At 42.0% G+C, this 13,884-nt stretch overlaps 1 protein-coding gene and 1 long non-coding RNA gene across 5 annotated transcripts in view; one reads left to right on the top strand and one right to left on the bottom strand.

The window, feature by feature from the left end:
* F13A1 (coagulation factor XIII A chain) overlaps positions 1-13,884 on the top strand; it is a 215,955-nt gene that overhangs the window by 150,464 nt on the left and 51,607 nt on the right. The window contains exon 12 of the mRNA XM_068236848.1: positions 1,894-2,181. Coding sequence (XP_068092949.1) covers positions 1,894-2,181 — 288 coding nt within the window. The remainder of the gene's footprint in view (positions 1-1,893; positions 2,182-13,884) is intronic.
* LOC137518684 (uncharacterized) overlaps positions 1-13,884 on the bottom strand; it is a 95,880-nt gene that overhangs the window by 57,376 nt on the left and 24,620 nt on the right. For 3 of the 4 annotated variants that reach the window (XR_011020869.1, XR_011020871.1, XR_011020870.1), the window contains exon 2: positions 6,173-6,251. This is a non-coding gene — a long non-coding RNA (uncharacterized lncRNA). The remainder of the gene's footprint in view (positions 1-6,172; positions 6,252-13,884) is intronic. The other variant, XR_011020872.1, reaches the window with a different exon arrangement.

Here is a 13,884-nt window from a genome sequence, read left to right as displayed (position 1 = left end):
AAGATGAATCTTTATCAAAATAAAATACTTGGAATAAAAGAATACTATTTTTGTTTCTTGCTTAAAAAAATAATCCATGCCAACAAGACAAACATCCTTACTATTATTATATTTGCCAGTTATGTGCGTCTGCAAGATTATGGTACAGTAAATATTTTAACATTTATTGCCGTTTTGGAATGCAAGTAAAAGGGAAAGGAAATTGGAAAAAAGTCCAGAGAAAGAAAGCATGTCAGTGATCACCATTAAGGTTTTTCAATATTTAATGGGAGGTCTATTTGCCATGCAATCCCTAGGAGATTTGTAGTGTGAGTACTGTGCGGTTGCTTAGTTACTGGATCCCGGGAGAATGAATGTGAGGAAAGGTTGTAGCTTGAAATCCAAGCAGTTAACAGAAGAGTAAAGCAGTGACATCAAACAAGAAAAGAAAAACTGCTACACAAATCTTAATTTATAATAAACAAAATGATATGTAGTGTTCATGATCAATATGGTGTCTGCTCAATACAGACAATATATCAGCACTGACGCACAATATGTGTAATTTAAGGCAAAATATAAGTGTATGAAGAATATGTGTAACAATGCAATCAAATGTAATTTTTAGCATTATGAACCTATTAAGAGATAAGGAAAATGTCTCTTTGTCTCAACTGCATTCTTTGTATGTTTTCATGACATCAAGGAGTGGTATAATTGGATGTATGTAGAGCTCTTTGCTTGTGCTTGAGTTATTTATTCATGGTGCATTCAGCATGTAGAAAAACACTAGGCAGGGAACACACTTGCAGGGCCGTTTTCCCCTGCGTTTCCCAGGTTTCCGTCGGGTTTTGCGGTCGCGTCTAACGCGTGCGTTTTTCCGCGTGCGTTTCTGCGTTTCTGCGTTTGCATGGCATGTAGTGTCATGCAATGTGCGGAAAAAAGCAGAAAACTGTGCGGCTACAAAACGCGGAAAAAACGCGAACGCAAACGCGCACAAACGCATGCGGCGCAGCGTTTCCCGAGCTAGGCTATTATTTTCATAGCCTCTAAAATCGTGCGCGTTTTGCCGTTCGCGGCAAAACGCGCAGAAACGCATGTAGTGTGTTCCCTGAGAATGCACATCCCACAAAGCTGGATAAGGAGAGGATTCTAAAGTGGCATTTGTCCTACATGTCAGTAAACATGTACCGTCTACTGTTATTGATTCTTCATTGCATCATCATGCTTATTATATTTCAACATATTTTTAGAAGTTCAGTGTTATTACTATATTGTAGGGTAGCAGGAAATGTGGGTGCCTATGGCTAATGTACGATTTGGGTGCCCCATAGCGCTCAAATGCAAATATCGTTAATACAGCACCCAAAGCAGAAATTTGGGTGCCCAATAAATGTTGTTTTCAACTTTAGAACATTCAAGTTTTTGAACTATGCTATCGTTTTGAAACTTTCAACATTATAGTTTTTGTAATATTATTTTGTTTGTATGTACAAAATTTTCGTTATCAAATATTTTATCATTTGTATATACAAATTTTACATTTGTAAGGGTGTTTGTGCAGGGGGAATGGTTAGGGTTTGGTGCCAGGAATGGTGTTTGTGCAGGGGGGTGGGGGTTAGAGTTAGGTACCACCGGGTGTGTCTTAGGGTTAGGCACAATCAGGGGGTTTTAGGGTTAGGCAACACTAGAGGAGGTCTTAGCAATAGGCACCACCAGGGAAGCTTAGGGCCCTTTTACACTTAATCAGTTGGTGTGCGTTAGTACGCGTTTTTCCTCATGCCCCTATTTCATGCACGCTACTGCAGCATCTTTTTATGTTTTTTTGGAACTGATCAATGCATTTTTTTCCTGCTAAATTAAGTGAGTGACATTCTATATTTTTACCTCAGAAACCTTTTTCTTTCCCTGCAGGCTGTGAAGAGGAGAGACTGGCACTTGATGCAGCCCTCATGTATGGTGTCAAAAAGGAAAACCGAGACGAGTTTCAGCAACTCTCTGAGCTTGACGCTACAATGGACTTTCAGGAAGAAAATGCAATATTTGGCAGTGACTTCAAGGTCATTTTAACATTCAAGAATCAAAGTTCTAATCCTTGCACGATCTCAGCCTACCTAACTGGACATGTTGTATTTTACACTGGAGTCTTAAAGTCCGAATTCAAGAATAAATCCCTTGACTTATCTTTGGATCCATTATCAAGTAAGAATATGTATTTTCTATGCATATCTATTACAATTTTAACAAGTAAGACATACTGTATCTTATCCATCTTCAGATTTGTGTGGGCTTTATCACTTAATTGGGTTATTCAATACATGAACACTTTTTGAATAACCTTATTTAAGAGTCAGGTACAGTACATTGTACTTGCACCAGTCAATCTCAGCGCCAGATGTTTTATTAATTCTGGACACACTCAGTACAATACTGTCGGTCGCAATCCTGTATTTATAAGTAGGGCAGATCACCCCCGGGGAGCAGGGGGGGGGGGAGGGTGCAGCGTCCATGATCCACACCCTGAATATCTTCTTCCTCCTTCCTTCTGCTCCATTGCATTAGTAACAGTGTGGTGTCATATCACCACAAGGGGACGCGGTTACCAATGCAATGAAAGGAACTTAAAGAGGAAGGAGATATTCGGCATGTGGATCATGGGAAAAGATTTGAGGAGGAAGAGGAGGGAGGGGGAAACCTCTCTGGCTACCCATACTTTGGGAAGGGAGGGGTGGGTCCTCAGAAACATCTGACCTGCATGCTTGTTCAGGTTCTATGGTTTTGGATTGGTATTGGAGGCAGAGGATCTGCAAGACAACCAGGCCATGAGCATTATTTAAAATAAACAAAATATATGGCAGCCTCCTTATCCCTCTCAATTCAGGTGTCCTTTAAAGCCAACATGTAAATATCATTATTTCAGTGGTAAGAATACACCTTTTATTACAACTTTGAGTTGAGGACAGTATGTAGCTTAACCTTGCATGCAGAGCATTCTAAAAACTAGTCCTGGCCACCAATGTAGGACCACTTCTGCTTTTTGTACATTTTGTAATTTACCCAACCAGTGAAATTCTTCATCCATCCTTTACCTCCAGAAAGAACCTCTCTTCCTGCTGCCATATTACTGTTGCTAGCCCCTCCCACTCATAGGACTATAATTTCTCTCTGTAATGCCCCCCCCCCCCCCCTCCCCCGCTATCTGGCAATCACATAAATGCAAAGTAATGTGACAGCCACTAAACAATAGGGACCATGTGCAAAGATGTGGGTTCTAGACATGGTAGTGCCACAGGAATAGAAATGGCTCGAACCTCCGATTTTCAGTTTGTGAAACTCGAACGCCAACTTCCGCAAAAGTTTGGTTCGTGAAAACTTTCGCGAACAGCAATAGACTTCAATGGGGAGGCGGACTTTGAAAACTAGAAACATTTATGCTGGCCACAAAAGTGATGGAAAAGATGTTTCAAGGGGTCTAACTCCTGGAGGGGGGCATGGTGGAGTGGGATACACAGCAAAAATCCGGATTTTACGCACAGCAGGGTTTAAGGGCAGAAATCAAATTTTATTGCTAAATTGAAGGCCTAAAGTGCTTTACAACATCTTGCATGTGTATACATCAATCAGGTAGTGTAATTAGTGTGCTGCTTCACACTGACAGACTAAACTCACTGTGTAACCCACCGCAAACAGCTATTTGTGTAGTGACGGCCATGCTGGACTGGTGCGCACTATGGCGAGAGTGCAGGCAATGGCGGTTTTCAAGCCCATATGGTCGGGCTGAGGTAGCTGAATGACAGAACAACAGTGACTGAGTTTGCAGCTGATTGAATTTGGTCTGTGCCCAATGAAGCAACGACCTTATTATCTGTCTTCTTGGGTCAGGTGTGCCCCCCAACCCCAACACACTAATTTAGCCAGTCATTGCTTCATTGTGATACGCAAGCCCCTTCACCGCGGCAAGGTAACGATCACAAAGGGGAATTGACACATGTACATGCCTTTTGTTTTGTTGTTGTAGCCAGAAAAATTAGGCAGGCATGTACACGCACCAGAAAATTATTATAGCGGGCGCTGCTAGCAGCGGCCTTGAAAATTCAGGAATCAACCTGGAGTCCTGGACCCTGTTGGTGGTGGCGGAGAAGGCAGTCAAGCGGCCTACAGGCAGAGATGTTGTGTGTGGGGACCAACTTAGTCTTTGGGCAGGCCTGACTGTGCTTTGCAGACCAGGCATCCGTGGTCAGATGGACCCTTGACCCAACGCTGTGTGCCAGAGATGACACCACTTGCCTTTCAACATCACGGTAGTTTGTGTATCGCCTTTTTTGAGAAATAATTGCGTGATGGTATCTTCCAGTGCGGTGTGTGGCTTTGCTTTTGTGTGCTGCTTTTCCTCAGGCGGTTATCCCATTGCAGTTTATGCTTTGTAATCTTGTGCCTTCATAAGGTAGTTGTCCCTACGCGGGTCTTTGTCTTTCCCCGGCTCAATTTTTGGTGGCATAGAGTACAGATGGCATTGCTCTCATCTGAGGCAGACACACAAAAAAATGTCCACACCGCTGAGTCCTGGGATGATGGCATTTTGGTGATGGCTGCTGACGGAGTGTTAAGTGGGGTGCCAGAAGAGGAGGAAGATATGTCACGCTTCCGTGTGAAAGCTGAGGAAGATGAGCTGTTCTGTGTTAAATAGTCAACTACGTCCTCACAATATTGGGGGTTGATGGCACGTGCCTTCTTCTGAACACTGTATTTTGGTCAAGGGCCACACAAAATCACGACAGCGTGACCTCGAACAGACCTGCCAGATGGCCTGCCTCTGGCTCTGCCTCTTGTTTTGTTCACATTGGGGGGGATGGAGTGAAAGGTATGCACTGACTTGACTAATACAATGTGCGGTTACACAGGTGCAGTGAAAAGTTTGCAGTGACTGCTGGTACAACAAAGTGCGGTTACACAAGTGCAGTTAACAGGTATGCACGGACTGGTATATAAAACAGCGTGCGCTCACACAGGTGCAGTGACTGGTATTACAAATGTGCAGCTGTCACACACACACAGGTACTGTAAACAGGTATGCAGTGACTAGTATTACAAATGTGCAGCAGTCACACACACACAGCTACTGTGAACAGGTATGCAGTGACTGGTATATAATATAACACTGTGTGCAGTCACGTAGGTGCACTAAACAGGTATGCAGTGACTGGTATCAATACAATGTGCAGCTGTCACACACACAGGTACTGTGAACAGGTGCAGTGACTGGTATATAACACTGCATGCTTCTGTCACGCATGTGAAGTAAACATGAACAGGTATGCAGTGATTGGTATTACAAATGTGCAGCTGTCAAACACACAGGTACCATGAACAGGTGCAGTGACTGGTATACTGTATAATATAACACTGCTTGTGGTCACGTAGGTAGGTGCACTGAAAAGGTATGCAGGGATTGGTATTACAAATGTTCAGCTGTCACACACAGGTACCTTGAACAGGTAGTCACTGAATGTGCTGGGCCTGGCAGTGGCACAGTAGGAATTAGCAAGGGGCCAAGAGCCAGCTGCGACTGACTGACAGGGCTGTATATGCAAGTGCCTGTGGGACACACACATAAAAAAATAGATCACAAGAACATTAGCTCTCAAAAGAGCTGTTGAGTGGTGCTTTTTAACAATAAGTATCAGCAAGGAGAAAGCTAACAAGCCTAACTAAGCTTTCCCTATGTCTCTGCAGCAAACTCTCCCTTCTCTAATTACTACAGCCACATGAGTGAGGGAAATGGCCGACGCTGCCTGCCTTTTATAAGGAGGGGTCTCCAGGAAGGAGTGTAGCCTGATTGGCTACCATGTGCCTGCTCACTGTGATGTAGAGGGTCAAAGTTGACCCTTATGATGTAGTATAGGGGGCGGGTCGAACTCGCATATAGTTCGCGTTCGATTGCAAATGCGAACCACCAAAGTTCGCACGAATCGGTTCGCGGTCGTACCATTCCGGCCATCTCTACACAGGAATCACATGCAATGTTCCACTTTCCAACAATATGTCTAAATACAAAGATCACAAGGGTGGTGTACTTGCAGTATCAGAGGACAGATGCAAGATGTCAGAATAATAATTATAATAATTACAGATCTCAATATACCTGTATGAGTACACACAGGAAGCTAATACATAGCATTAATAATGTACTTACAAGCCAGGAAAGAGAATACAAGATAAGACATAGATTTATGCACTGATTACCCATCTGGATGTGTGGCCTTCTCCAACACCTATGGAAAAATGACTCAAAGTGAGACAGATAAAACTCACAAGTGGCCCTCTTTTGAAATAGTCCAGAGCAGTATTTAGCAATCAAATTTGTGTGTGTGTCATTAGGAAACTGGATAGGCATGCAGCTCAGGGTGGCCAGAGATTAAATCCATCAAAATGGCCCATACTAGCACAAAGATTCACATCTTTTCGTCCATGCAAACCAAGAAGCAACTGTTAAACCCAAGCATGGAAAAGAGTGAAACGTGGCTGTTATTTGTAACCTGTTCTAATTAATTTATGCACTGAACACATGTGAAATGCTGTTTTAAATTAATCAATAGCATATTCTAGAAATAGCATTTGTGGCAGAAATATTAACATCAGATAGGCAAATGATACATCGCTATTGGCTGAGAGTGAGGAAATACTGAACAGCCTATTGATGCAGGTTAAACGTAAAAGTGCAAATACTTACCTGCTGCTCAACATATAACTATTCCAATGATTCCTTTGCAAGTGTGGTAATGACAAGATACAAGACAAGAAAAATAACATTTATATTGCACCTGGTGGACTCAATGAAGTGGCAGTAGTAACAGATTTTATTTTCTTGGACTTGAAGATTTCTGCTGATGGTGACTGCAGTCACAACATTAAAAGACTGCTCACTAGCAGCACTTATGGGAAAGTTAAGATTCAAATATTCCCATAATGCATAGTCACAATTCACTGGAGAAAATGTTAATACAGGAAAGAATTGAGGGATGAAAAAGCAAAGGTCTCGATTCAATTCACATTTCATTTCTCTTCTTCTGCTTAAAATCTCTTTTCAGCACATCACAAAAATAAAAAAAAGTAGCAAAAATTAGGTGAAAAAGTACTGTCAAACTTATTGTGAGTAATTTCTTGCTTGCTGGTGGCATTTTATTGATAAGATGTGAAAATATCAAGTAGGATAAAAAGTGAATTGGATCGGGCCCATGGAGTCTTAGCTGGACAGAAAGCATACAATATTCCATGAGCTCATCCATGCAACATCTCAGTGAAGCAGTGGTTGATGGTCCTGGTGTACTAAAAAGGGGTGTTTGGTGAACATTTTAATTTATTCTCAGGTGTTCAACATAGTTAGAAAACAAAGTCTGTCTATGTATAACTTCAAAGCTAAACCTGCTGAGATGGATTTTAAAGAGTAACTTATTTATATATTAGTAAGCTTACCTGAGGAGATATTCAAAGCAAATCCTGGCTTAGGAGACAGCGCCAAACAATCAATATTTATTGCAATCTTCATTTCCAGCCGTTACAATGTTGTCAACAGCACAGTTTCCCCACAAACAACAATCAAACAGAAGGCCTGCTTCACTGGGATGAAATAGTGCTTGCTCTGCTATGAGTTTCCATCTCTGTCATAGAAAACCCCTCTTATGATTACCTCAGGGAAAAAGGGTTATAGGCAGGTCATTGTGGCTTTATAGCAAATCCTGCCATATTTCAGTCATTCAGCTTTACCAGGCTATTACATATATACTATATTTTCAATGACACACGCAAGAAGTCATTGAGCTCAGTGAAATAAAATCGCATTAACCCAGCCAGTAGCTTAGATATTCTTGTAAAACAACTGTAACCAATGTATGAAAAACATTTTTTATTGACCACTGGCTTAATGCATGGTAATGTAATATATAGCCAGTTAGCATCTTTTTAAGTACCGTATTTGCAATGATTCTACAATACAAGAAAAAGCTCAAATTCATGACAGACTGTTAACAGGAACAGGAAAAAACTAACCAAGGCAAACCTGTTTTAGAAAGACCTATGAAGTCTTACAGCCTTGCTGATGTCTATGTCCCTGTTGTGGTCATTTTCCTACACAAATATACATATTTTCTATAACTCAGCTATTACAAGCGTTTGATTTAGCTACTTCAACTAATAACTGCCATTTTCCTATCTCTGAGGTTTAGCAACAATGTAAGATGTACATCAAATGCTCACATTGAGAAGTGTACATTTGTATTTACCATTCATATAGTAACTGTGAGGTCGAGTGGATCTCTGGCCTACCTTCAGTCTCAATACGCAATATGCTCCACAATCTTCACTTTAAATGGCACGTCCCCGCTCAGTTGAGAGACAACTGTACACGTCGTCTCAGCACTCAGTTACAACCAGGTTTTAATTGCTTAGGTATTGAGACTAAGGCCAGAATCACACTGGCCGGTACAAATGGGCAGAATAGTGGACAGTCTGGGTCAGCATGAGAGATCAAACTAGTAAGGTACAACACTTAAAAAAATAGCAAATCGAGTAACAGTCGAGGGGTCATACGGTGGAGATAAAAAAATCATGGTACCAGGGAAGAGACAAGAGCAGGTCAGATACAGATACAAGGTCAGTCCAGATGTTAGTCCAAAACACAGTCCAGAGATCAGGTAAGAGGTCATACACAGATAATCCACAGTTGTAACACCCGTCAACATAGCACAAGGCAACTATTCGCTTTGACGGGCAAACACTTGCTGAAGCAGACATATAAAGGATCTGTCAATCAATTTATCTAGTGAGCCCAGCAGCCATTGGCTACTCTCAGACTCAGTAAGAATGCTATCCACGGACTGCTACAGTACCCAATACTGGGTCCCATTTGAGAACACAAGAGGAGTTTACAGCCACCTGCCCTTGTCTATAGGACGCATCTGCCATGCACGGCCTCTAGTGATGCCGTACTGGCTTAGGGCGGAAGCTGACTTTTTGAGTTGGTCTGGGCACATAAATCTTATTAACCTTTTGTGAATACAGCTTATATAGTTTGAACTGTGATTCAAACCTTGATGTGAGTGCTAAAAATCTAACTACCGCTACACAGAAAATGGATAGCATTCCAAAATAGTCCAGGGCAGGTCTTGGAAACTGGAGGACCACTGGTAGATCCCAAACCCTCAAGCCATTTATTGTGGCCCGCTAGATATTGGCTTACAGGGTACCTCACTAAAAACTGCCTCTTTTGAATTGTGAATAATTCAGGAATGTATACACGTAAATATAAAAAGCTGAATATACTTTATGTAGTGCGAAACAAATCCACATTACAGCAAGTGTTGTATACCGACAAACAATTCAGTACTTATTACAAATTTTACAGGGTCCATTTTGAGTGGGACACCCTGTATATTTGCCACAATAATTGGTATTATAGCACTGGAAACAACAGGAAATCCCTTGTAATATGTTGAGGCATTATTGGGGCACTTGTTATATGGGGCATATTGCAGGGTTGCTCGTAAACTACGCCAGTGCGAATCTACGCGTCGTAGTCCGCAACTACGCATCGTAGTTCATAGACGAAGTTTAAAAAAATTGCGTACTTATTTACGTGTAGTTGTAGTACCGCTATTCGAAGCTTCGCCCGCTATGCGTAGTTGACGTATGTATTGCGAAGTCAACTACGCGTGCGGTAACTGCGTCTATATGGATCATTGCGCATGCGCAGAAATATTGTTGCCCTTCTATACGTATACAATTCCGCATTGGAAGGTAGAATGTACGCATATATTAGTTCACCCATGCACATATTTAGCGGATTATTACGGAACTTTTTTCGCATAATGGCATAAGCGTCCGCATACACTACACTTCGCACTACGCAAAGCTTCCGTATTTTAAATGCGTAGTCTACGAAATGCAAATGTAGCGAAGCTTCTGATTTTGAAACCATAGTTTGCAAAGCGTAATTGCGTAGAACTACGCGTAGTTCCTGTAGCTGCCCGCCCAAGCCAATCAAACATCTGAACAGCATAATTCATAGTCACTGTTAATAAGAGAGGTTTATAGCAATTTAGTGCTAGTTTTGCAGTACAGAATAATATATATATACCTATATAGGTCTGTTGTATGATAAGCAGAAAAGTTAGCCTGCTGTTAAAGTTTGTGTGTAGAGTAACAGCCTGCAGCATCAGCTATAATATAGCTAGCTAAGCAGAGGACATTACATGGTTAATCTGAGTACTCCAGTCACCTGACACTCTAGTCCAATCAGAACCCAGCCTCACTCTGAGATCTTCTAGAATCTTCTATCCAGACATGCCAGCAGCCATCTTAGAGTGAATCTTCAGAGCTTATGAGAGAGACAGAGCAGAGAAACTGCCCTTAAGATCCCATGAGGCGAAAATAGGTGAGCTATCTTGGTTTATGTATACTGATTCATGCTGCTAATGACAATGTTAGTGGTTATATGTTAGAATCTATACTAAATACTGTTTTTGTATGTTTGCCCCTAGTTCTACCGCACTTACGCTTCCTACGCTTTATACCACTCAAATCGCCATGTTCAGCCACAGCCACCAATATTACTAAAACTGTGATCATCTTTATTCCTGATACCCTATCCTGATGTTACCAATAAAGAAAAGTATTTTTGTACCAGCGGTATGTTCTTAAAGTCTTTCAAGGATCCGAGGACAGTTACAGTAGAACTATTACCCTCTGAGGAGGCGAGAAGACGCACCTCATCAGAGCTAGAGCACAAGCCATACCAAGTGTGCCTCAGAGTGTAATTGCAAAGCCCTTAAAGTGACAGTGCACAAAAGTTCAAAAAGCACTTTAAAGCTAACCTGCCTTCCCTGTGGCCACAGAGTTCACAAAACACCACAGTAGAAGCAGAAATAGAGCCAAGTATTGCACCCAAGTAGATGTATGCCTTTCCTGCGGCCTTCAGAGTCACAACATTGCCACAGTGAGAGTGCACATATCGACAGGCGCGCCACCACACAGAGTGAAACAACCACATGCTGCAATTCACCTCGAGCAACCGCACACAATCAGAGCAACAATCCTCACTGCTGCATCTCTGCAAGTAAAGACACAGACACAGCTGCATCTCTGCAAGTGAAGACACAGACACTCACAGCTGCATCTCTGCAAGTGAAGACACAGACACTCACAGCTGCATCTCTGCAAGTAAAGACACAGACAGTCTGCATCCTGTAAGCAACTACAAGCAAGTCAAAGTCCCTCACCTTGCATCTACATCTGCAAAGACTGATCCTGAGTGATTCCTAACTTCTGTTTCAAAAGACACTAATATTAAATCAGCAGTCAAGTCACTGTATCCTGCTCTTCATAATAAGGACTTTATGTGTATTTGAACAAAGTTATTATTCCTTTGAGTTTAACTGCTATTTAACTATTTCAGGTCAAAATGTCTGTTTATAGTATTTCAATGCCATTGTTAGAGGGTGAAGAGTTAAATAGTGAGAGATATTCCTTACAGCAGAAGGTATTAGAGTTGAGGGAAACCTTAGAGGCAGAGACAAATCCTGAAGAGATAGAAAGGATAAATTGTGACCTAAAAGAGTACCTGTCTAAGATAAAGAATTTAGAGGGTGAGCTTAGGGAGTCTCAGGCAGTCTCAGAACAGATAGGCCAGTTGAGACAGTCATCTCGTGAGAGAAGACCCACCCCAAAAATGCTAGAATACACGCAACAGGAGTCTGCGCAAAGAGAAAGGAAATTCAACCAAATGTACATAAAATGGAAGACGCACACCAATGAGGTTCGCATGAAGCTAAAACTAGAGTGTGCAGAGGATGAATTATCCAACATGATGGATGCTGTACAGAAGCAGGAGTTAGATATGAAGACAATATATGATGAGCTAAGGTCACACACAGCACCCTCCCAGGACATTAAGAGGAAGATTGACACCTGCACTGCAATAACAGCAGATTTATTAGGGCTTATGAGAATACGATCAATTGAAACCGACTTTGATGCAGAGACAGAGAGGACAAGGCTACTACAGCTTTATAAAAGGGATTATGCCAAGTCTGTATATGGATCTACAGTTTCAAGAGCAACCTCTTCCAGCAAACATTCTAGCCACTTATCTAAGTGCACAAGTACCTCAGCCAAAAGGGTAGAAGCATGTGCACAACTTGCCGCTAAAAAGGCTGTGATTGAGATGGAAGCTGCAATCGATGCACAACGTCTACAATTAAAAAGGTTGAAAAACCAAAGAGACATTGAGGTCATGGAAGCTAAACGTAGGGTGTATGCTGAGGAGGAAATAAAGGAGAATTGTGATAGATCCAGAGCAGCACTACATGAGAGAACAGATCCCTGTCCTTCTGTCCTCACTGAGGAAAATAGAAAGAAATCTAAATCCGTGTGCAGTGAGAGAACAGATTCCTGTCGTTCTATCCCCACAAGTCATCATAGTGACCAAGAAAATGTTGCAGCTATTGCCCAAGCTATACATGAGACAATGGTTCTTACAAGACTTCCAACTCCTGAACCTACTGTATTCTCAGGAGACCCACTGAAGTTCATAGAGTGGAGTACAAGCTTTGAAGCACTTATTGCACGTCGCTGCCCCAATTCAGCAGACAAGTTGTTCTACCTACAGAAGTATGTTAGTGGAGAAGCAAAGAGTGCTCTTGAAGGTAGCTTCTACAGGAAAGATGAAGAAGCCTACAAACAAGCATGGGAAAAACTGAATGCAAGGTATGGTCATCCCTTTGTAGTACAGCGAGCCTTCAGAGAGAGACTTAACAGTTGGCCAAAGATAGGCGCTAAAGAGTATGTTAAGCTTAGAGAGTATGGTGACTTCCTGCAAGCATGTAGCAACGCCATTCCACACGTAAAGGGTTTGCAAGTACTGAATGACTGTGAAGAAAATCAGAAAATGTTACTTAAGCTACCTGACTGGGTGACCTCAAGATGGAATCGTCATGTAACTAAACGGTTAGACCAAGGCAAGGAGTATCCCAGCTTTGAAGAGTTCTCTTCGTTTGTCAATACAGAAGCACGCATAGCATGCAATCCAGTGTCATCCCTCCACATTCTGAAACCTTTGGAAGGAAAGCCAACAAGAGAGGTAAAGCGTGCAAAGGCAACTTCATTTGCAGTCAATGCAGTGGATAAAGGCAATGATACCAAGGAGAGTAAGCCTAAGGTCACTGATGTGAAGAACAGAGAGAAAGTACAGACGGATAGTCGCACATCTCTTCAATGCATGTTCTGTGGAGAGAACCACTCCATCTACAAATGTCAACAAATGAAGGAAAGGTCTGTAGAGGAGAAGAAAAGATTCATACTGGATAACCAGCTCTGTTTTGGGTGCCTACGAAAGGGACACAGTGCTAAGGACTGTAAGAGAAGAGCCACCTGTGGCATTTGTAAAGGACGTCACCCAACCCCATTACATGAGGAGCACCCAAAGAAGGATAAAGCTTCAACACCCAGTACTCCAATTGAGGGAGAAAGCGTATCCTGCTGTATGGTTGAAAGTGAGAGCAAGAATACTTCAATGATCATCCCAGTGTGTATCTCATCTCCGGGTACAGAAAGTAAGGAAGTACTTGCTTATGCACTACTAGACACACAAAGCAGTAACACTTTTATTGACCAAGAGGTCAGTAAGAAATTGCAAGTAGCCATGGAGCCAGTGAAGCTTAAGCTCTCAACAATTATGGGAAAAGACTCATTGGAAGATAGTCAAAGAGTCACAGGACTAAAAGTCAAGGGACTTTGCTCAGATGTCAGAATAGATCTACCTCCGGTCTATACAAGAGACTTCATACCCCTTGATCGTGAACACATACCTACCTGTGAATCAGCTAAAAAGTGGAAGCACCTATCAGTTATCTC

Source organism: Hyperolius riggenbachi, chromosome 5, assembly GCF_040937935.1.
Source record: "Hyperolius riggenbachi isolate aHypRig1 chromosome 5, aHypRig1.pri, whole genome shotgun sequence".
Lineage (NCBI taxonomy): Eukaryota > Metazoa > Chordata > Amphibia > Anura > Hyperoliidae > Hyperolius > Hyperolius riggenbachi.
This window is presented reverse-complemented; position numbering and strand designations above follow the sequence as displayed.